We start from the raw sequence: 24,654 nt of genomic DNA on the forward strand, positions 1-24,654 counted from the left end.
TGGGGATTAAAGAAAAAAAGTGAATCTGTGGGTTGGTGAAGCTCAAGGCTCAAGGTGTTGACCTTGGAAGAAGAACCCAGCAACATTCAAGGAGATAAAAGAGGTTTGCTGTTCATTCAGAAACTAAGGAGAGAAAACCAGTGAATAGAGGTTTTGTTCTGAGAGAGCTCTTTGAAGAAGTTCAACTAACTGGACAGTGTAACCTAGTCAAAGGTGCATTCCGCCAATATGAAGAACTGAATCAGAGGCTTGCTAATCTGGTTTTTCGCATAGCACAGAGGCTGTTGATGAAGTCAATCTCCTTCATGTTTTACTGATTGTAATGTACTTTTCTAAGTTTACTTTCTATAATTTTTTGTGAGAAAAGGCATTGTGAGAAAGCTCAAGTAAAAGCCATGAGTGGAAAAAGGTTAAGTGATACACTTGAGAGAAAAGCCTAGAGTTATTTTCTGATTTCTTTAGGTTCATTAAGTGTCTTGTATCTTGTATCTGTAAGGTATCCCTTTCTTAGTTGGGTTAGCACTAAGAGGAATAGTTAGGTGTTAGCATAACCAATGTCAAGTTAGGTTAGAACTTGAGTGTGAAAGAATTGGGTCAATCCTGTGAAATTGGTGTATGTAATACTGTTAACTATAGTGAAATCCTTCCATTGTTGTGGAGGAAACTGGACGTAGGTTGCATAGCACAAGGCAACCAAACCAGGATACATGCTAGTGTTAGCTTTTCTCTTCTCTGCTGAGTTCTATTTTCTGATATTCATGAGACAAAAATAAATTGTCTCATAAATTTCTGCTGCTAAGTTCAAACAGAACCTGAATTGAAAGTTTGTTTTAAAAGGGTAATAACAACAACTTAAAAGGAAGGCATAGATTCAACCCCCCTTCTCTAAGCCTACCACAACCTTCAAAGATCAACTAGGTGCCTTGGGGTACGACAGGTACGTGACCAATGGCCCTTTCCACCACAACGGAAGCATTTATCCTCAATTGATATACTTTGCCCATTGTTTCTTTCTTTATCCCACTTCTGGTGAGATCTTTTCTTATGAACATAATTTCTTTTCCTTCCATAATTTTTCTTGTTATCAAAATCTTGCCATTTACCTCTTCTGGAGTTAAAATTTGCCGCATTTGCTTCAGAAAATGGGGCGGCGCTAGCTGGGCACGCTTCATGATTTCTTAAGAGCAACTCATTGTTGCGTTCAGCAACAAGAAAGCAAGAAATTAGCTCAAAAAAAATTTTAAATCCTTTTTCTCGATACTGCTGCTGCAGGAGCACATTCGAGGCATGGAAAGTTGAGAAAGTTTTCTCTAACATATCGGGTTTGAGGAAATATCACATGATTGTACCTTTTTTCAAGGTCTTTCCACAGATCTGCAGGATCTTTTAATATGAGATATTCATTTTTCAATCATACGTCAAGATGACGACAAAAAAAAAAATCATGACTTTGGCTTTATCCTTCTAGGATGTATTATTTTCAGTCTTAATGGTATCTTCAAGATCCATTGAATCAAGATGGATTTTAACATCTAGTATCCCTGATAAATAATTATTTTCAGATATATTAAGAACATTAAATTCAAGATGAAAGAGTTTCGACATAATGAAAATTTGTTACCTGGAGTCTTCCTAAAATTTCGTTAGAGTTTCGTGCTGATAACGTATTGTAAAATAAATAATTAAGGAAGATATAATAAATATAAAATAAGAAAGTGTAAATAGGAAACTCTAAAATTACTATTCACCACAATTACTATCACAATATAATTAATATATTGATATTGTAGTAAAGAATATAAAAGAGAGAAAATAGTATAAGAAAAAGAGAATAAAAAAGATTTTTATTGCTGTGTATATTTCGTGAGGATTTTTCCTCTATTTATAAATACAAAAATTTAAATATCAACCTTCATTAATTTTCAATCTGTATTGAGAAGTTAATCTTTAAAAAAATTAGCCACCCATATTAATAAATGGACATTCATTCCATCCTTATCACAACATTAGCCACTTTATTGTGATACATTGTCTCTGTGTGTTTTGTGGAAATTTAAATATCATCACTTATATTTGACGGTACAAATCATCTATTATTGTGCGGTGCAAGAAATGATATTTTAAGATGGAATGCTGCAATACTATTAAATAAGGACAAAAATAGAGGAATTATATCACGTACTAACTCCTGTAATTATTCTAACCTTAAAACAAAATGAAATAATTTAGAATGAAATTAAGTAAAAAAATTAAATTTAGAATTATAATTAAATTTATCCATAATTTTCCACGAAAAAGTTACAAAAAAATTAATGATATAATTAAAGGCTTCATAATTTTTCTCCCACACCCTCTCACCTAAGAATCTAGTTTAAACTTAATAATAGTCAAAGTTCGCCGTTCTTCTCAATAAATGTGGTTAACTTATAGTAGGTATGAAACTTAAAAAATTTTTCTCCCATACGGAACATGCATTACTAACTCCGCAAATACCATATTAGTTCTCTAAAAAGATTTCATGGTGTTTTACATGAGAGAAATATTAGGACTAAGCAGATTTTGTAATTTATAGTTCTTAATTAATTATTATTAATATTTTAATAGTGTGAGATTATATTTAATAATATAAAATTATTTATTTTATTTTTATTAGTTAAATATTGACCAAATTTTAATAAAAATATTAATTTTTTAAACTTTCTTTTCATATAAATTTATAAAATTAATGTTATATTATCAATAAATATTACTATTTTTAGTTATTATTTAATTAGTAATAATTTGTATTTATATTTATATATTTTATAAACAAAAAACATATCATTTATATTTATATTTATAAAAATTTTATACATATGAATTAATATAATTTATACTTATATTTTTTAGTATTTATGCTCATAAATTAATAAAATTTATTTATTAAAAATAATTTAATATTTATGTTAATAAAATGATAATTAAAACTACTAAAAATGACTAATTTTCAAAAAATTTTCAATTTATAAATGCTATTTACCGTTGAACATATAGTTTAGCTTACAAGGATTTGTACCTGTACAACTAATTAATTATTTTAGGTTCAAATTTTAGATACGGACGTATTAAAATTAAAAAAAAAAATTATTATTAGTAAGCTAATAAGCTATGATAGAGTTAGGAAGATAACAACATGAAATTATCATGTCTAACTAAATATTTAAAATTTTATATATATAATATTCATAATTACATATTTATTATTTTTAATATTATTTAATTATTTTAATAAAAATTACAAAATATAAAATAAAATAAATTAAAATTATTTTATATTAATTTTTTATTATTTTTCAAATATTTTTAAGTAAATTAATAGTCTTATTTAATTCGAATTAAATTGTTTTTAATAAAAAAAATACATAGACTAACCAATAAATTAATTTAATGATTAATTTGAGTTGATTGAATAGTCAACTCACTTGTGAACTTAAATAAATATGACAGATTAATTTTTATAATCTCATCTAAGAAATACCTAAAAAAAAGAAAGAAGACATATATTCTTTAATATGATCACGTGATGATCATAAGTTTCTCTAAAAAGTAAAGGGTTCTAATACTCTATATATATAGAGACATATCAACCAAATCAAAATACACAACTACAATATAATTTTTCTTCTCAATCTCTTTATAAAGCTATATAGAACTCATTATTTTAGCTAAAAAATGGAAGTTAAAGTTGAAATCATCTCTAGAGAAGATATTAGACCTTCTTCTCCCACACCCTCTCACCTAAGAACCTTCAAACACTCCCTTTTAGATCAATTTGTTCCTTTTCCTCATGCACGGATCATTCTATTCTACACCACCTCACAAAATCTCTCTGAATTTTCGAAGAGACTAGAGTTATTTAAACAATCATTATCTGAAATCCTAACACAATTCTATCCTTTTGCTGGAAAGATCAAAGATGATTTGTCCATTGATTGCAATGATGAAGGTGCTAACCTTGTAGTAGCAAAAGTGAATTGTCCTATTTCAAAGTTGTTAAAAAAGCCTGATTTGAATTCACTGAACAAGTTTATTCAAACTAAAACTACTCCATACTTTGAAGAAGAAACAATGATAGGAGCTCATGTGATTAACATTCAAGTTAATGTCTTTGATTGTGGTGGAATTGCAATTGGATTTTCTTTTTTACATAGGATCAGTGATGGACAGAAAGAATCGGCTGCAACCACAATTCAAAACTTTTGACAGAACCAAATTTTGCTACAAATTCGCTGTTCCCTACAAGTACTTTACATTTCAGAGACTTGTCAAGAAAAACATGGGGTTCCATTTTTAGGAAAGGAAAATGGGTCACAAGGAGGTTTGTGTTCAAAAATTCTGCTATTGCCACACTCAAAGCTCAAGTAGTGGCAAAATTGAAGAATCATCCTAATACTCCTCCTACACGTGTTCAAATAGTTTCTGCCTTGCTGTGGAGGTATTTTATGGCTGCGTCGAAGGATCAATTTGGAACTCAAAGGCCTTCTATACTGATTAACACGCTGAACCTTCGCCGAAGAATGGAAGAGTCTCTACATCCTGAGAATTCTATAGGAAATTTTCTATGGTTGACACCTTTAGAACACATGAGTAATAGTAAAGATGATGAGTTGAGGTTGGATGAGTTGGTGAGTAAATTGAAAAAGTCAATTGAACAAGTTGATAAGGATTTGGTTGCAAGATTGCAAAGTGACGAGGAAGGGAGTTCAATCATAGAAAATGCTCTTAGGAAAATTAGCGGTGAAACATGGTCTAATAATAAGGGTGATGAGGCATTGGAAAGATTAGGTATTACTAGTTGGTGTAACTTTGGAGTCTATGATTTTGATTTTGGATGGGGAAAACCTATGTGGGTGAGTACTATTGGTTTCGAAAGTAATTCAGTGTTAATGAATATGTTAATCTTGATTGATACTAAGTTCAAAGATGGTATAGAAGCTTGGGTTACCTTGGATGAAGAGAAAATGAAGCATTTGGTGTCAAACACTGAATTACTCACTTATGCAACTCTTGATCCAAGTCCTTTGGCAGTGTCTAACTCAAGGTTATAGGCTTGAATCTGTTCATTTTCTTCTTTATCATTAGCCACTTCTTGTTCATAATGAAAGAGAATTAATTGACTAAGTAATTAAAAAAACACGTATGTACTAAGGAGAAATTATTATAGTGTATTTCATATTTTAGTCAAAACTTCTTGTAATTCTCACAATAAAGTGGGTTAATGATTATTAAGCTCCATCTATTATATTATATAGTAAAGAAAAATGAATTAATTTGATGTTTTAATTAAATAGTGTTTTTGGTTTGGTTTGTAAGTTCTTCGTACTTCGGATGTTTTGAGATTTTGAATTTTTTCCCCCTTAAATTGATGTTAAAAAAAAAATGAATATAAGAAGTTTGTGTTCATGCAAATAAGAAGAGAGGTTAATAACATGTCCTATATATGTTAGTCAAAAGAGCTTATGATTTCTATGATATCAGAACTCCAAGACAAAGGAAATGAAATATAATGTGTATATTAATATGTACATGTTTCATGCACATGAACTGATATTACCAGCTACAAAATTACGGCATAGAAAAGTATAGGAGAACAATGAATTTAGTGAATAATGTAGTTATGTATACAGTAAATTTTTTTTTATTTGTAATTTTTATAGAGGTATAGTGTATTTTTATTTATTAAAGCAATTTTAAAATTTATTATTTATATTGTTTATAAAAATTATTGTCTATCTAACAAAACCAATACATTATTATTAATTTGGTAGAAATTCAAATGCAATCAATTTCACGTAAATAATTTAATTGATTTGACTAAATTTTTATCTAATGATTCTCAACTATCAACTTCACAACATGAAGTGGTTATTACTCTCTAATAACCAATTTGAATAAAACTTGACTACATACACGATTTGTACATGTATATACGTAGCAGGATTCGGTTATATGAGGCCGAGTTGGACTATTTTCATGTTTGTATTATAACTCTGAACAAATTAAAGCTCACTATTCTTTTAGAGATGAGATATCCAATGCAAGTGGTGGAAACCTATTGTCTTTAGGGTTGGCATCCTTTATATATAATTTTTAGTGATAATTATATTGAGTTTTATATTTTATTTAATAATGAACAACTATGTGTTAATTTTAATGTGCGAAAAAAAAAATAAATACAAATACAATTTAATCTATTAATTTATGCCTAATTTAAGAGTGAGAATATTTTTTTCTACTCCCAATTGTTTAGAAATATTTTCATATAAAAGTCACTTGTAGCCATCAAGCCATGGCCCGTAGGTCTCAATTTTTATCATCAATAAATGAAAATTTAATCAATGATAATATCTATAAAAAATGTTTAATTCAATCAATCAATTTTTTTTAAAAAAAATCCAAAGTTTATCTAACTCTTTTAGTGATGCACTGAGCACGTGTCATTCTAAGAAGTGATGATAATAATAATTTTATGGCAACCTGCCATTTGCCATATATGGTAAAAAGAATTAAGGAAATGCTATTTAATTTTTTAAATTTTTTATTAGATAAATTAGTGTTCACATAAATTTATTTATCTCTAATTTGAGAAAATGCATAATAATTTTTATAATTTTATTAAATAATAGTAAAAATTAATATGTCTATTTTTTTTTTTACCAAGAGTGACGGCCATAGTTTATCTAAATTTTATAATTTGGGACCGAGTAATCTAGCTTAAACTTAATAATAGTTAAAGCTCGCCGTCCTTCTCAATAAATACGTGTTTAATTTAGTGGGTATAAAATTAAATGAAGGGTTTTAATGGTCTAGAGAAGAGAGATTGAATATATGGTATTTTTTTAATTTGATTAATAAAATCACAAAATTAGAATTTATAATTAAATTACTATTTGGTTTGCGTATTGGATTATGTAGAAGATAATTTTATTTTGTTTTATAAATCATAAAAAATAAAATAAAAACAAAAAAAAAATGATACTTCTATATATCTTGGTTCAGTTATCTAGTGCAATGTAATGTGACTTGAATAATAAATCCGTCGCTTGATCCATCCTAGAAATGTGAACTACTTGTAACTGACCCTTATTTAGCTTATCTCTAATCGCTGAAAATACTTAATTTTATTATAAAAAATTGGGTTTGTTATGAGTAGTACATACAGTACTAATAACAACAACAACAAAGTTTTGTCCTACTAAATGGGGTTGACTATATGAATCAAATGACGTTATTGTGCTCTATTATGTATCATGTCTATAGAGAGACCGTTTACATGTAGATCTCGTTTGACCACCTCATGGATGGTCTTCTTAGGTCTTCCTCTGATCTGCCTTTCACCCTTTGTCCATCTTTCATCTCATCCACCCTCCTGACTGGATGTTCTATCAGTCTTTTTCTCACATGTCCAAACCACCTGAGACGCGATTCAACCATCTTTTTCACAATGGGTGCTACTCCAACTCTCTCCCTTATATCTTCGTTCCTTATTTTATCCAATCGCGTATGACCACTCATCCATCTCAACATCTTCATCTCTACCACACTCATCTTATGTTCGTGCTCCCCTTTAACTGCCCAACACTCCGTACCATAAAGCATAGCCGGTCTTATAGCAATGCGATAGAATTTACTTTTAAATTTTAAAGGCACTTTTTTAATTTGTCGCATATAAAACTAGATGCACTCCACCATTTTGACCAACCTGCTTGGATCCTATGATTTACATTTTGTTCAATCTCTCCATTATCCTGTATGATGCACCCAATATACTTAAAACTTTTAACTTTTTGTAGGATGTTTTCTTCAATCTTCACCTCTATATTAGGGTTTTCCCTTCTCAGACTAAACTTACATTCCATATATTCCGTCTTGCTATAGCTTATGCGCAGACCATACACTTCTAGAGCTTCTCTCCATAACTCCAACTTCTTATTTAGGTCTTCCCTTGACTCTCCCATAAAGACGATATCATCGGCAAAAAGCATGCACCATGGCACAAGCTCTTGGATGTGCTCTGTGAGTACTTCCAAGACTAATGTGAAAAGGTATGGACTTAAGGATGATCCCTGGTGTAATCCTATACCAATAGAAAATTCCTCCGTCACACCACCTTGAGTCTTCACACTAGTTATGGCCCCATCATACATGTCTTTAATTGCACGAATATATGCGATCCTTACTCTCCTCTTTTCTAAAACCTTTCATAAGACCTCCTTTGATACTCTATCATACGCTTTTTCCAAATCAATAAACACCATATGTAGATCCCTTTTATTACTACGATACCTCTCCATCATCCTTCTTAATAGGTATATCGCTTCAGTGGTAGATCTGTCTGGCATAAATCCAAATTGATTCTTTGTTACTTGTGTCTCTTTTCTCAATCTCCATTCTATCACCATTTCCCATAACTTCATGGTATGACTCATAAACTTGATTCCTCTATAGTTTTCGCAACTTTGTATATCCCCTTATTCTTGTAGATAGGTACCAAGGTGCTCTTTCTCCACTCATCAGGCATCTTCTTTAATCTTAAAATCTCATTAAAAAGCTAATATTGTCACAAAAAATTATTGGTGCCATAACAATCTTAACATCCAACTCTTTAAGCAAGTTCTTCAACCAAGTTATCTCTGCTTCACAAGAGGTTAAGTTTTTTAAATTCTACATCAGTTGATGATCTACGTATAGTTTTTTGTTTTCTACAAGACCAAAAAAATCAAGTTAGTCCCAAGATATACACAATAATCAGAAACTGACCTCTTATCTTCAAGGTCTACTGCCCAATTTGAGTAAAAAAAAAAGGCATAGATTTTAGAATCATTTGATTTGTGCAGCACCAAACCTTGATATTTTGTACCTTGTAAATATCTTAAAACTCTTTTTGCTGCTTTCCAATGTGATAGCAGAAGATTTTGCATGAATTGACTTATTTTAAAAACTACAAAAAGACAAATCTAGTTGAGTAATGGTTACAAAGATTCTAGAATAGCTCTATATAATTTCGGATCTTTAAAGCTTTCAGACCCCGTAGAAAGAAGTTGAAGAGAGAAAACCATAGGCGTCGGCATAGGACTAGTAATTTTCATCCCTAATTTTAATAACAACTAAGATATATACTTAGTTTGGAACAAATGCAATGTCTATTAGCTTTTGAAGAATTTCAATGCCAAAGAAATAATTTAACTCTCCAAGATAACAGAATCTAAATTCTTGATTAAATCATTGATTTGAGTTGCATTATTACCAGTGATTATAATGTCGATCGTGTATATAACATAATATATATATCACAGAACCTGGATCTTTATTAATAAATAAAAATTTATCAGACTTTATATTTTAAAAACTAAAAGAGTACAAAATAGAACTCAACTTTAAGAATTATTCCCTTGGTGCTTATTTCAAGCCATAAAGAGATTTATTATAGCTTACACACATGAGAACCAGTCTTGTCCTCAAAACCAATGAATTGCATCATGTAAATAATTTGATGAAGATCTCCATTTAAGAAGGTCTTGTTAAAATCAAACTACTTTATAACCCATTTACAACTAAAATTTTACAATAGTAAATTAATGGATCTCTCATCTTATAAACTTCTCACTCTTTTTTGTTTTCTTTGATGTGGGACTAACTTCATACATTCCTCACACTTGCAACGTTAACAAAAGCCTCATATTCTTCAAACATGGCCTGTTTCCAATAAGAAACAGTAAAAGCAGCATGTGTACAATGAGCTATTAAGTTACAAAATGAATATCTCCCATACTATCTAAAATAACCATTCGAGTATACTAGCGATAATAAACATCTTCTCAAAAGCTTAAACTGATTTTAGGGTTCACCAAGGATTCAGATCTAGTACTCTAATACTATGTCATGATACCACTCATCCCAAAAGGTTCAGCTGATAGGAAAATGTAACACTAATGATTATATCTCTAATACTTCCTAAACCTCCATTGTACACATTGTATAAATATTCCATTGGCTCCTCATACTTTCCCTTATTTAAATTATTATTGATTTTAGTGAGATTTTATAAACCAATCTGAGAGTTATTTTGTTCAATTTGATCAAGAACAATTTGAGTACCAGAAATAGGCTGCATAGCTGATTGCGTCTAAGTCATTTGTAAAAAGATTTTCTTTTCTAAATTTTGAGTATCAACAATAGAAGTAGAATTGTGAGTATCATAAACTAAGTTAGAAGAAGTAGAATTATTAATAATTTGATGATTAGTGGTATTAAAATTAGTGGAGTAATTAGAGACATTAATCACAATTTTTTATAAAGATGGAAGGACAAGATTATTATGATCAATTAAACTGTAAAATGCAGGCTTAGAAACATTAGAATGGAAGAGAAATTAGCTGCAACATGATGAATGCAAAATACTTGAAATGTATGAGGAGGTAGTTAATTACTATCAAGAGCCTCCAGTGCAGCGCAGCCTTGAAACCATTGTGTTTGTCAGAGATCATCAAAATATCCTTTTGTGGAGTCACATTTTGCTACAAGTTGGTCAGAAAAAAGATAAGGACTCCGCATTTTTCTCTTCCATAAGTGCAAAAATAATGGGTAAGATATTCGAGTTTTCATCTTGCGCGATAGCCAAAAACAAAGTATTGCCATACTTGCCATACAAATGAGTACCGTCAATACTAACTAGCGGCTTGCAATATCGAAATGCCTCAATACAAAGAGAAAATATCCAGAAAAGATGATGAAAATACACGGTACCCTAAACCTGATCACCAACTCTAACCAGAGAAGTCTTCAACAGCGCAATGATTTCCTACTCCATGATGGACTACACTCTAAGGATCCAATGAGGCAACTCGTCATAGGACTCTTTCTAATCTCCATAGATCTGTATTATTGTCTTCTGTTTTGTCATTTAGACCTTCTTGTAACTAGGTCTGAATCCATAGGTTGCTTCAATAGCTTGCTGCAACACTTTTATTGTAACCGTAGCATCGGCTCTAACCAATGAAAAGATCCTCGCATAAATAACATGATAATCAACTTGTTGATGATCTTTAAAATCGATGTAGTCAAGCAAGTGTGAGGTTCATTGTACCTTCTAATCTAAGTACTTTTTCATTATCGAAGTGTGATGCGAATTAACCACATGCAATCTTTACCGAACTCTTTGCATCTTCCATTGTACTTAAGATGATCTGACTCTATCACTCTGTACTCAACTCTACGATGAATGCTATAATCCTTTACACTCAACATAGCTTCCTCCTTATTTTAGAAGGATTGGCCAATTGAAATTCCGTAGCAAAAGTTCCCTCCTGCAATCCTTGACCCCCAAAGATAGGATCTATGTCCAGTTGTTAGCCAATGGCTTCCAAGTTTAAAGTTGAAAAATATGGAGGACGTTGTTGTGTGCTAGAACTTGATGGCCCCTAATGTGTAGGTGGATTGCTCCAGATATCCTTATCACTATCCCCAACAATGTCAACACACTCTTCGTCTGAATCATCCTCTCGCATCGCATTTTCAACTTGATCCGGTTCACCCTCACCTGCAATATCAGAAATCAAATGGGGGTAACCTAACTATCCCAACTGCAACAGATGGAGGATCAGCCAACAGACAAGCAGGCGCAACTACAGGCATCGAGGTAGAATCACCCCCCCAACATAGTCGACTGAGGATTTAGCGCTGATGTCTCAGAACTGTCGACACCATCTTCTAACTTGACATACAGCTCGTGTATTCTCACTTCCGAAAAACTTCGCCGACAATGAAACAAAACCTGCATATCTTTATCGGACCCTACACAAATGTTTCATACTTTACACCAATTGACACAACGGCAATAGGGATATTGTAAAATAATTTCTTTACCCACTTTGTCCCATACACCCCAACTTTTGCAACATACTGATTTAATTTTTAGCTCTGATAACATATTTGATGATTGGACAAAGACACTCAGTGGTTCTCTATTAGTAAACTTAACACCGTATCTTTTGTTTTTTTAAATTTTTCCAGAGCAATGTACTAGAGTTAAAAAACTCTCCTCACTATCCATTTGTGAAAATGACACTATATTTCTTGACAAACGCCTCATATTGGGTATTTATAAACAATTCTTTTATGCATAAACCGCTACTGTGTGCCATGGTTTATGCAAACCAATACTTCTTCAGAAACTGCTATAGCCACTCGCAGTTTTTAGTCAGCATAACTTCTTCAGAAATCGTTACACCCTGTAGTGATTTCTTCCCAGCATAAGTTTTCATGTAAACCGCTACATCATATAGCGAATTATGTTCAATTGGAAACCACTACATCTTGTAGCGGATTTTATAGATATAAAAAATTGCAATTTCGTATGCTGTATTAAAAAATTGTAATATGATAAATTTAGTTTTTAAACAATTTATATACGTAACTTGCCTTAAAAACAAATAAAAATATTTTTTTATTAATCATAAAATATTTTTGTTGTTTATAATTATATCATCTGTAAATATTAATTTTCTCCAACACATATTGAATAATATAATGAGTGTATAAATCAATTAATGAATTATTAAAATAAAATAAAAATGATTCATATATTATAAAAAAATAAGACTATATATAAATAGTTAATTATCATTGATTGAATTAATGGATTCAACCAATTATCCGACGATCAAACTAATAATTCATTATCTCAATAGTTACCGATTTGATTTTGATAACTATGCTATCCATTTGCATACACTTATCAATTTCTCACTCCAAACCCTAATTAAGTTAATTTGATGATACAATAAAACAGCAGTCGAATTAAGCTAAGCATGAAGGTATACTGCTATACTTCAATTAGAATTCTAAGCCACAGGATAATTGTTCCTTCTAGGATCTTTAACCTGAATCTTCGAATGGGCATCAAAAGTACTATCATTCATGGCTATCCTTCTCCACTTTACAATTCTTTGATCCATCTTCTTGCTAAGCCCACAGTAAGATTGCAACTCTTTGGGCATGGCATCATAAACCTGCCACCATTTTTGGTGTGCCAAGTCACTAGCAAACATGCGGTACTCTTCTTTGTCCCAGTTGCAATCATAGTCCCGGTAACACATCCACGGTTTCAACCCTAAATAATGTATGGTGTACAAATCCTCCGGAATCTCATCGTCATCATCATGGTTCCCACTATTATTAGACCTAAAAGTTTTAAGCTTGTTTAGCTTTGATGGCGTCCTATGCCACCATGTGAAGACTTCATTTAAGAAACCTTGGTCACCTCCGTTATAAGATTTCACCTTGTGAATTTTGTCCAACATGTTCTCGAACATGCACTGTGACGGTTCAATCACCATGACCCCGGAATTAAACATAGCTTTCTCGTTGGGTGCAGCGGATAACTGCGGATAATAGAAGAAACCATGTATGCTCTTGAGAACAAGAACATCGGAATCTAGGAAGATGATTTTCTCGTACATTGTGAGTTCCCATATTCGAAGCTTGCTGTAGTTCCACTCGTTGTATGAAGATTTCTTGGCGAAGGGGCTTCGGATGCGTTGGATGCGCTTGATCTTGTTCCAGCCGGCGGCTTTCAGAGCGGTTAAGGATTCGGAGGTGATGGAATCGTCGGCGAGAAGGACAAGGTCTTTGGTTTCGTGGAGGCGGTGGGTATCTTTGTCGGGGTTTTGAATGATGCTCTGAGCAAGAGAAATTGCACCACATACATAAAGCTCTGAAGAATGAAGAATGGTAACATAGGCTGTTCTTGCATTGGGACTGAGGGTAGTGCTGGAATTTTGCTTCTTCTCTGGCCTCCATCTCCATATTTCCTTACCTGAAATTAAAAGGAAACTCATCAATTTTCCATCTTAGATTTTATTAACATTTAACAAACTATTTTTTTCAATATTTTAATATATTTTACTGATTTTTAACTATCAATTTTACGTAACCTAACTGGACATATATTTTTATTTTTTTAAGCTAATAATAATTTAAAAAATGAATAAATTAAAATAGAGAAAATATAAGACGTTAATAAAATATCTGTACAATGTGTACAATGAGATTTAGGAATGTTTGATTCAGTAGGATATCAGATGTTTATTATCCTGGTACTCGGATGGTTATTTTGGATAGTATGGGTGTATTGTGTTTGAAAAATTAGTAGTATTTTATCATGAATGTTCATTTTTTAACTCATATTGGACCAAATAAATAGTCTATTATACACATTGTACAAATATTCTATTGGCTCCCTAGCGGATTCATTAAAACAATAAATATGACATGGTGAAGGATTTAAGTTGTTATTGTAGAGAGAAAAAAGTGTTGATGGATTGTTAAAATAATATTAGTTTCCCCAATATTTTTTTTTTCAATCTATTGTTTTAACTTTATGATTTTATCCCTAGCTAGGTTAATTACTAAACAAGTACTAGTTTAATTATACCTTTAAATTTCTTTCTTTGATTGATATTTTAAATTGCCAAGTATTCATCAAGACAATCACCGATGAAATGTTTAGCTTAATTAAAATAATAGCATCCCTAATTAAATGAATATATTAAATTATTAATGCAATTATGAATATTATATATAAATTTGAAAAAGTTTAGGAAGCCAACAATTTTATTAAAATTTGGCTAGCACTTAATCAGCAAAAGAAAAGTAAACAATTCTATACTATTAAATGTAATCTCACACTATTAAAAATATTAATAATAATTAATTAATGACTACAAATTACAAAATTTACTAGTCTTCTAACACTCTTCTATAAATTTTATCAATATACATTAGCACATGAAATATTAATATGTAATATTTATTAGCTCATAATTAAGGTAGTTGAAACATGAAAGTTGTGCGCTGATCGGATTTGGAAATTGAGATTATCACAAAGATTAACCTTCCATAATTATTAGGATTTTATCTACTGTTAATATATTTTTTATGGTCATCTTAAATGTATATTAAAATTAGTAATTAAAATAAAATATATATTAAAAATAAATTAAAATATATAATTACTGATTTTAATATATAAATAATATTTTTGTATTTTTATTATTTAATGTATTCCTAGCACAAATTTAATTAAAGAGGTATGAACTATGAACATCTAAAAGTGGCATCTAATTACTATTTGATAAATAGTTAAGAAAGAATAAAGAAAAACTAATTTTTAAGTATTTAATATTAGTCAATTTTTTTATTGTTAAATTATTTTTTAACTCTTTTTTTAATTTAAAATTTAAAATTAAAATTTAAAATATAGAATTTAATATTTAAGTTTTAATGTTTAAAATTTAAAATTTTAAAAAATTATTAATTAATATTTACTAAAAAAAGTTGCCTCTTTAGTTTAAGTCATCACTTAATAACATTCAATGATGAAGAGAAACAAAAAATATGTTTAGCAGTAATTACTAATTAGAGTGCAAAAATGTTAGGTATAGATTAAAATTAACTATCAAAATTAACAATAATATATTTGTATATAAATAAATATATAGTTTAACTCATTTTTAATGTATATTTTATATTTTAGTATATATTTTAAATTGATAATTAATTTTAATGTACACCTAAAATAATTGTTATGATCTTATTATTATAACGCAAAAATGATCACAGAACAAAATATACGTGCGTAAAATATTTATAATAACATATAAATTCCAAAAAAAGAAAAATTATACCTCTTACATTTATTCAATTCAGAATACACTAACATCCATAATAAGAATGAGTATAAGGCAAAGTTTTTGAATAAACACACTTAAAAATCGATCATTTTGCACAATTATTGTTATATAGTTAAGTAACTAAAATTAGGACATTATTCACATGAAAATATTTTCATGTAATTAATACCTGGTTCAGCATAAGCAGGTGCAATCTGGCATGAACCAATAGGCATAAGGGTTTTGTGCTTGAGGCTTCTCAAATCAGGCTTGTAAACCCAGTAATACCCACCTTGTTGATTATGATTATTATTATTATTATTATGCATCAAAAGATCATCACACCTGAAAATCTCTTCCATTGGACCACAAGAAGAAGAAGACCCAACAAACACAACATACACAACCCTATGATCAAACTCCACCCAACTCACCCACCCATTCTCCACCGCCAAATTCGCCACCACCAAATTCACTTGCAACCTAAACACATCCCTAACCCCACATGATGGAACCCTGGCCACCACAACATTCATATCATCTTTTGCCGCCGCCATTGCCATTTCCGGGCACTTGGGCTTACCCCATCTCTCATTTTCATCAATCCACTCAGGATACAATTCCTCCCATTTCAAACTCTCATTCACATGATCAAAATTCACAGTTAAAGTCTCTACTTTTGGATGAAGGTGATGATGAAGTGAACCTACTAGTTCTTCGTCGTCTTGGATATTAACTAGGCCTATCTTAATCTTCTCTTCTTTGATGCCTTTTGCTATGACATCAAACCAAGCTGGTTTTGTTCCCTTCTTCTCATGAACATTATTATTATTATTATTATGATCATCGCTTAAGGCGGTGCCAACTAATGGCGGTTTTTGGTGTTTCGCTGAAATTATTATTACAATGATCAATGACGGTATGGAGATAAGTAAAAGACAAATTAGGAAACGTTTTTGCTTCAAAGAAGATGAATGAGGAGAGTGCCTAGGAGGAGTCATCATTTTTGTTCAACTATTAATTACAAAAGGACTCTACTCTAAGGTGGCACTTATATTTATATTTAATGCTTATAATAAAGTCAACAAGTTTTAAGTGGCAGTTTTGCATGAAGACAAGTTGGGTGCACCTTTGAAAACGAAAAGAAGCTAAGGTTAAAAAATAAAAAATAAATGAAACTAAGGATTTGATTTGTGTAATTTGTAATTTTTTAATATTATGGTTGTTAAATCAATTTTATTAAATAGTTAAAATATTTTGATGTCCCTAGGTCATTTTTAGTATTAACTTCAAAAAGTATGTATTATATTATATATATACTAATATACACACTATATTTAAAAGAGAGATAAGAGATTATTTGATGTCCAATTTTCATTTTTCTTTTAAAATATTATTTTTCATATATGCAAATACTATATATAAAATGTTTTTTCATTCTTAGGACTCAAACGTAGGACTATTATTTAGTTACAAAATTAAAACATTTATTATCTTAATTAATATTACATTTAATAATACTATATATATGCTAAATAAAAAATGGTATATTAATAATCACATTAGTTCATGTATGTTAATCTACTACTAACTCAAAATGCATGTATTAGCAATAGGTTCGAAAAGTACCTTCCAACCACTATAAAATTAGGTCCAAATTAAAGATAATGCACTCTATAAACTATTGCTAATAAATAAATTTAGGTTAAGTTATCCTTATCAATTTAATTAAATTTTTAATTGTAGAAATTTTTAATTTACAAAAAAATATTTCGTTAATTCAAATATTTTTTACATTAGTAAAGACTAATAATTGCAAAATTAAAAATAGTATAGAGATCCAATTGAAAAGAAAAAAAAATAAAAATTTAGTTGTAAATTTAGTAAAATTATAGAACGAATAAAGTAATTAAATAACCATAAATTTAAGAATTATGATCACCAAAATAATTAAATTGTTTTAAATAAATAAGAGCAAATTATTAAAATAATATCCAAAAGTTTATAATGCAGATAAAATCATAAAAATAATCTCAAAAGATGCAAACAACAAATAAATTTTTAAAATATTTAAAAATGTGACAAAAATAATTAGATATTAAATGTATTTTTTTAAAAATATTCAAAAATTAAAATTTTGATAAATTTTTTGCAAATATTATTAAAAAAGATACTTTCATCCTTAAAATTTGATAATTTTATGTTAAGTGAATTTTTTTATCTTTTATTGAAAATAACCAATTATTTAAAAAAATAAAAAAATTCTAGAGATCAAATTTTATTTTATATTTTTTTATGCATTTTCTAAATATTTATTTACATATTAACATAAAAATTCGAATCAAATAGATAAGTTATTTACAAAATATAAAAAAAATTTCTTATAAAATATAATATATTGATTATTTTTGTCGTATTTTTTAATTATTTAAAAATTTATTTGTTGTTAGAAATTTTTGAAGATTATTTTTGTTAGCAGTATAAATTATATGGTATTATTTTAGTAGTTAATTTATCCAATAAATAAATAAATCAAATTTACATTTGACCATCTCACCTCGACAACTTGAAATTTCTGCCAACACCCCGAATAATACATAACCCAGACAGATTAGAATTCATTGATACTTGAAAGAAAATGAAAGCTTTGATGGCCCAACCAGATGGAATTGCTTTCACATTTGGCAAAATATGCATATTCGTTCCTCTACCTGTCTGTCATATCTCTAAAATAAGACAAGAATAAACCACTACTTTTCCTTAGAACAAAATTTGATACGTTCTCTCTCTCTCTTTATAGGCCAACAACTTTTGTAGTTTGTAGTCATCAATGATGTTTTTAATAATATGAGATTTAATTCAACGATTTGAGATTACTCACTTTTTTTTTACTAGTTATATGCGGGTCAAAATTTAATAAAATTACTTAGGGGGCACAGCAATTTTGTTAAATTCTAGCTAGCATGTAACTAGCAAAGAAAAGTGAGTCATTAGATGAAATTTTAAACCAATCTTACACCGTTAAAATCATCATTGATAACTATTTGAGGCTACAAATCACAAAAGTTGCTACCCCTAACATTCGTCTGTATATATATATATGCACCACTAGCTATGCAATAATAACTAATAATAATGCCTACGAGATCAGAGACATACAAATCACTACTACAAGTTGAAGAATCATCAGAAAATGGCACCTTGATGCCCCGTGCTCTGCTTATTCTGTCCTCTGTTTGGGAGAGATCGATTAAGAAGAATGACAAATTGGTGATGATGATATCATCAAAGAGGAATAATAATAAGAAGGAAAATAATATCACCGTGTTCCATGGATCGAAGGCACCAAAGTTGAGCATCACACGGTACATGGAGCGCATCTTAAAGTATGCACGGTGCAGTTCCTCTTGTTTTGTGATAGCGCAGATATACATTGACAGGTATTTCAGTAAAAATGGTGGATACCTAACTTCCTTCAATGCTCACCGCCTCCTCGTTACAAGCCTTCTTGTTGCTGTCAAATTCGTCGACGATCGGTACCGTACCGTTACTTATCCAAACTTGCATATACAATTACAATCATGTTATATGTGTAAAAAAAATTATATACTATAGGAAATATTTCAAGTGCACCGGGGAGAACCGGCGCACCAATTGTTTTAACAGTTGATTTCAATTAATATATATTATATATATTTTTTATAATTCAGATCAACAGTTAAAATAGCTGAAGTACCGGTATTCTCGGTGCACTTGAAATGTTTCCTATACTATATATTTAAATATAAAATATATATAAAGGTGAAAACTTAGGTACAGTCAATTTCACGTAAAATTAATAATTGAGAGCGGTTAAATAAAAATTTAGTCAAATAATTCAAATCATTTAATAGTTCTTAACTATCATCTTCACGTCAAGTTGACTGCACATTAATTTTTACCATATATAAATATAGGATGATTGATTTTTGGCAATATTTGCAGATATTTTAGCAATGCTTACTATGCTCAAGTAGGGGGAATTAGCACCCAAGAGATGAACAGGATGGAGCTAGAGTTTCTGTTTAGTTTGGAATTTAGATTGTTTGTGACAACTGAAATGTTCGTCAAATACTGTGAGAACCTAGATAAGGTTGATAATATTGGAGAATATCAGATTCGTCGTCCAATAATAAGAAGTAATGCAAAGTAATACAGAGTTTACTCTAATCATGTTTTGTTTGTATAGGGTTTTACAATTAAAAAGATGAAAATTAATTACTTTTTACTTTTAAGTCTTAACTCATATATAAAGAATAAATATATCACTTAATATTTTTTAAAATATCTTTTAATATAAATTTGGAATAAAAACCAAATTGATAATATACAACTGGGATTTTATTCTCTTAAATTTTTATAAAATTAAATAAATTATACTACAAAATTATCATTGTTTACTTTCATATCATTATTGTGCTTGTTTAACTAATTTTTTATTATTTAAAAAAATTATATCTTTTTATAATTGTAAAAGATTTTTGTTAAAATCTTTTTATTTAAATATTAAAAAAAATTAAAGTAGAAGTGAATTTAAATTTTAAATTTTAAAATACAAATTTTTATATATTTAGTATTTACTAAATCTATGTTGGTGGAGAGGTAGAATAACCCTGATGGGTATTACTAATTTTTATTTTCTTTTTAAATTCATAAAAATAATTCATAAGAATATAAAACTTTTTAAAAAAATGCTATTCATTTTTTAAAATATCATCTTTTAAATAGCTTTTAAATTTAATTATTTAATTATAATAATTTTTTAATCACTAATTTTTCGATTTTGTAGGAAAACGTATCTATTGAGATTTAGTTTAATTTTTATATCCTTTAATTCTCTCTCATTTTTAAACTTTTTATACTATTAAGATTTTAGAGTTAATAGCCAAAATTATTTTTGAAAGATACCTCGATCTCCATTTTGGTTCTCAAAAGATAAAATTAATCGAAATCATCTCCGAATGATACACGACTTGGTCACGTTAGTCCTTCTGTCAGTTGTATGATGATGTGTCACGTTAAGTGCCACGTGGCATATGATGACGTGATAGGTTAATGCCACGTGTCACAAGATGATTGGTTGACGTGTCACTTGACATGTAAAAAAGTTATTTATAATCAAAATAGTTCTTGAAAGTTTAGACCTAAATCATTTTCATCCCTAAAATTTTAAAAATTAATCAAATTAGTTCTTATATAATTTTTTTATTTTTTCTTGATAATATTAAATTTAAAATATTTTTTGATACTACTAATTTTAATAGAAATGTAATTGACAAACAAAAAATTAGTAATTGTATATTTTCTTCTTAAAAATTTTTTAATAAAATTATCTTTCTCCTTTAATTCTTCTCAAAATCTCTCTTATTCTTTTCTATTCTAAAACCTTTTTCTTACATTATTACATTTTGCTAGAATATATATATATATATTCAAAATTAAAATGTATGTATTTGTTAACCTAAACAAAGTTATATGTCCAAATTTGTCTGTATGCATGAACGTAGGTAAATAAAAATGTGTAAATTATCTCTAGAACACATTTAAAGTTAAACGGTGGTAACTTAGAGATGAAGAAAGATAACTAATAGTTGGAGAAGATAGTATTTGATTTGATAAGATGAAGGAAGAGAGTAAGGAAAGGAAAAATCGAGACTTGATGATATTAATTAGTCAAGAATAATAAAAATGTAGGATCAATGAGTTGAATGAGTTGAGTGAATTGGAGAATGACGAGATTGAGACATGAATTAATATCGAGAATGAAAATGATAATTATGAGAAATTATTGAATATATTGAGTTTGGGGCGTTGCCCCATGTCAGTTGGGATTTTTTTCCCGTGGTTACTATTAAGCTTGGGGTGTTGTTTCTCCCATGTCAGCCTGGGATTCATCCCATGGATATTATTGAGCTTGGGGCATTCTTTCCTCATGTTAGCTTGGGGAATTCTTTCCTCATGTTAGCTTGGGGATTTTTTCCATGATGTATTTTTGAGCTTGAGAACATGTCGGGATGGCTACGTAACCGACAGTTGATATCAACAGCCATAGGGCAGGCATGCATCATGTACATTTGTTTGTTTTGTCTGCTATGTATTATTTGGGATTGCCTAACTAAATATATACCCTGCTAACTGCTATATTTGCTACTTGTACTACCTGTTTCCTACTTGTGCGTGAAACTATTTGTTTGTTTGTCCCTGCTGATTCATGGATGATGGGGATCGGAGGAAAGGTGGATTGGTTTGGTGTTAATGCTAGAGTTTAAAGTAAGTAAGTAAGTTTAGGATACTTAGATCACCTACCCCTTTTATGGCTTCTGCTTAGAAATTAAGTTTTAGGACCTTATATATTACATGCGTGGTACCTTTACCATGCTGAGAACTTCCGGTTCTCACCCCATACTGTGTTGTTGTTTTCAGATGCAGGTTGAGCGGCTCCTCGGTAGGCGTCTGAAGGTTCTGCGGCGAAGTGGTTTACTTTGGGGTCTCTTTTTGTTATTTTGATGTATATATATGTATAGTTTCTCCTCTTGTATGTAAGAATACTTTGTTTATGTACCTCTTAGAGGTTTTATGGAGAACTAGAGTTTTGAACATGTTCTTTTGGGTTATTATTATGTATATATATGTACGTATATGTCCTCCGGCCAGCCTTGGCTTCGCAGGCTGAGTCAGGAGCTAGTTATGCTGTGTTCTTGGCCCTCTACTCGTATCATCTGTAAATATATATTATTGAACTTTAGTTTTCTTCTCACGCAAGTAACCACGTTTTCTGAGGGTTGCGCTTTTGAATTTTGCGATTTTATTTTACCCGTTTTTCAAGGCTCCTAGTTAAGTATCTCTTTCTCTATTATTATATATATTTTTATTCTTAGAGGTCGTAATACCTTACTATCTCAGTCTTATGACTTAAGCATACGATTAAGTATGGTGGGGTATTACAAATTACACTGGTAAAGAACAGATTTAACAGTGTTAATTGTGGCATGTCCAAATCGCTTATGCCACAATTGAAAATTGGAAGAAGAAACAGAAAATAAAGCAGGTAGAAAGGATGATGGAAGTCTTGGAACAACAACATTGTAAAATTGGTAGAGACCTCCAATATTAAAACCTTATAGAAGAATCTTCTTGGTGTGCTTGCACTTCACAAAATAAAAATCATCATGAAACTAAAAAAATACTACATTATCTTTTGCAAATTTAGAGACACTCACAAGATTCTTAGTAATATCAGGTGCATGAATTAGGAATTGCAATTTAAACCATGTCTTAGAATTAAGGGCATGCAAATAAGAATCACCAATATGCTTAATATGCAAACCTGAACCATTACCTACATGAATTTGTTGAGCATCCGAATACTCAAAACACAAGAGCAAGTTAGACTGATGAAGAGTGATGTGATGGGAGGTCCCAGTATCAAGAAACCATGCTGGACAAGAGACGGAGGATGGCACGACCATATAGAAAGAGGGATTATGAAAGGAGGGTGATGGCGGGGTGGAGTTACTGAAATCGAAAAAGATGAAGCAGAAGAGAAGGAGGCACTAGATTGTAAAAATCGTGCGATCTGGGAAGGGAGTGGTTGTTCTTAATTGAATCTCTGAAAATAATACCAAGTGATATATATGACTTAAACAGCCACAAACTTGACATTGTGGTGATTATTGTTAAGAAAGAAGGAACGACCACCTCTAAAGAATTTTCTACTATGTCCCCTTCTATCCTCAATACCTCTTTCAGCCGAAGATGAAGAAGGGAATGCAGATTGGGTGAGATGTGCTTGAGGAAGAAAAGATTTAGATTTACAAAATTTTTCAAGCATATCAGCATGAGACAAAATGGAAGTTTCAACCTCTTGGAAAGAATAAAACTCTGATTTAGTAGAAACAGTAATAACTAGGTTTTGGTAATATTCATTGAGACCTTCTAAGAGAGCATCAAGATGTTCATCACTAGTTAGGGAAAATCTCAAAGAGGCTAAAGAATTAACAATTCTCTTGATTTTTGAGACATAATCTGCGACAGTAAGACCTTGCTTCTTTGTAAGCTTCAGTTGGGATTTCAATTGCTTGACTTTGTATCGAATGGATTTAAAGAAATAATCCTCAATTCTAATCCAGATATCAGAGGTAAAAATACAACCTATCATTTTGTTCTTGAAGATTTCATCCATGAAAGCAAGAAGCCAAGAAATTATATTGTAATCTTCTTACCTCTATCTTTTGTAATCCAGACATCCAGTGAAAGAATTCCAGCTGCATGATCATCTTCAGAAGCATACTATGAGGGCATTCTATTAGGATGTCAATGATCTTCAAGAACTTGCCCAAAAATTATAGTCAAAACCTGTTGTTGCCAAATCATATGATTGTTTTCATTGTGCTTGTCACCTATAGGATGATCAAAGGATCGTGGAATGAATGCTGAATTAAAAGATGAAGATGAAGATGAGGTAAATAAGTAATGTGAATAAGCAGAAGTAGAAGCCATGGATCGTATATAAAAACGAGGCTCTTGATACCATGAAGGAATACTAAAGCACTGGTTTCTTGAAGGTAAGTAACAAAATAGAATTGTGAATAAACAGAGAAAAAGGCTTAAAGAAAAAAAATGAATGATACTTTTTTACTACTGAAGAGTAAAAGTAATGTGTCCTCTAATACACTGCCCAGTACTATATATATATATATATATATATATATATATATATATATAAAACTATACTACAAAGGTAGAATAGAAAGCAAAATCTATTAACAGAAAATATATCACTAAAACTGATTAGAACACTAACTAACTGACTACACTAACTAATTGAGTGTTATCATTAATAGATATTTATTGGGTTATTTCTTTTAAATAGGATAGAATTGAGTGCGAAAATATAATAATTGTA

General features: G+C 30.0%; 2 protein-coding genes and 1 pseudogene across 2 annotated transcripts; 2 read left to right on the forward strand and 1 right to left on the reverse strand.

The window, feature by feature from the left end:
• The first annotated feature begins 3,711 nt into the window (after positions 1–3,711).
• Positions 3,712–5,087, forward strand: LOC107646498 (epi-neemfruitin B 7-O-acetyltransferse L7AT pseudogene; annotated as a pseudogene).
• Positions 5,088–12,837: 7,750 nt separating this feature from the next.
• LOC107646497 (putative UDP-glucuronate:xylan alpha-glucuronosyltransferase 4) lies at positions 12,838–16,714 on the reverse strand. Its single transcript, XM_021104044.2, has 2 exons — positions 15,901–16,714; positions 12,838–13,855 (listed from the first exon to the last, which is right to left on the reverse strand). The coding sequence occupies exons 1-2, from the start codon at positions 16,712–16,714 to the stop codon at positions 12,882–12,884; spliced, it is 1,788 nt and encodes a 595-aa protein (XP_020959703.1). The 3' UTR covers positions 12,838–12,881.
• A 2,074-nt stretch (positions 16,715–18,788) lies between these two features.
• Positions 18,789–19,930, forward strand: LOC107646496 (Cyclin family protein). Its single transcript, XM_016350678.3, has 2 exons — positions 18,789–19,246; positions 19,695–19,930. Exons 1-2 carry the CDS (start codon positions 18,846–18,848, stop codon positions 19,900–19,902), a joined length of 609 nt encoding a protein of 202 aa, XP_016206164.1. The 5' UTR covers positions 18,789–18,845; the 3' UTR covers positions 19,903–19,930.
• Positions 19,931–24,654: the final 4,724 nt, after the last annotated feature.

The sequence above is a fragment of the Arachis ipaensis genome, chromosome B6 (genome assembly GCF_059453495.1).
Source record: "Arachis ipaensis isolate K30076 ecotype BB chromosome B6, ASM5945349v1, whole genome shotgun sequence".
NCBI classification, from domain to species: domain Eukaryota; kingdom Viridiplantae; phylum Streptophyta; class Magnoliopsida; order Fabales; family Fabaceae; genus Arachis; species Arachis ipaensis.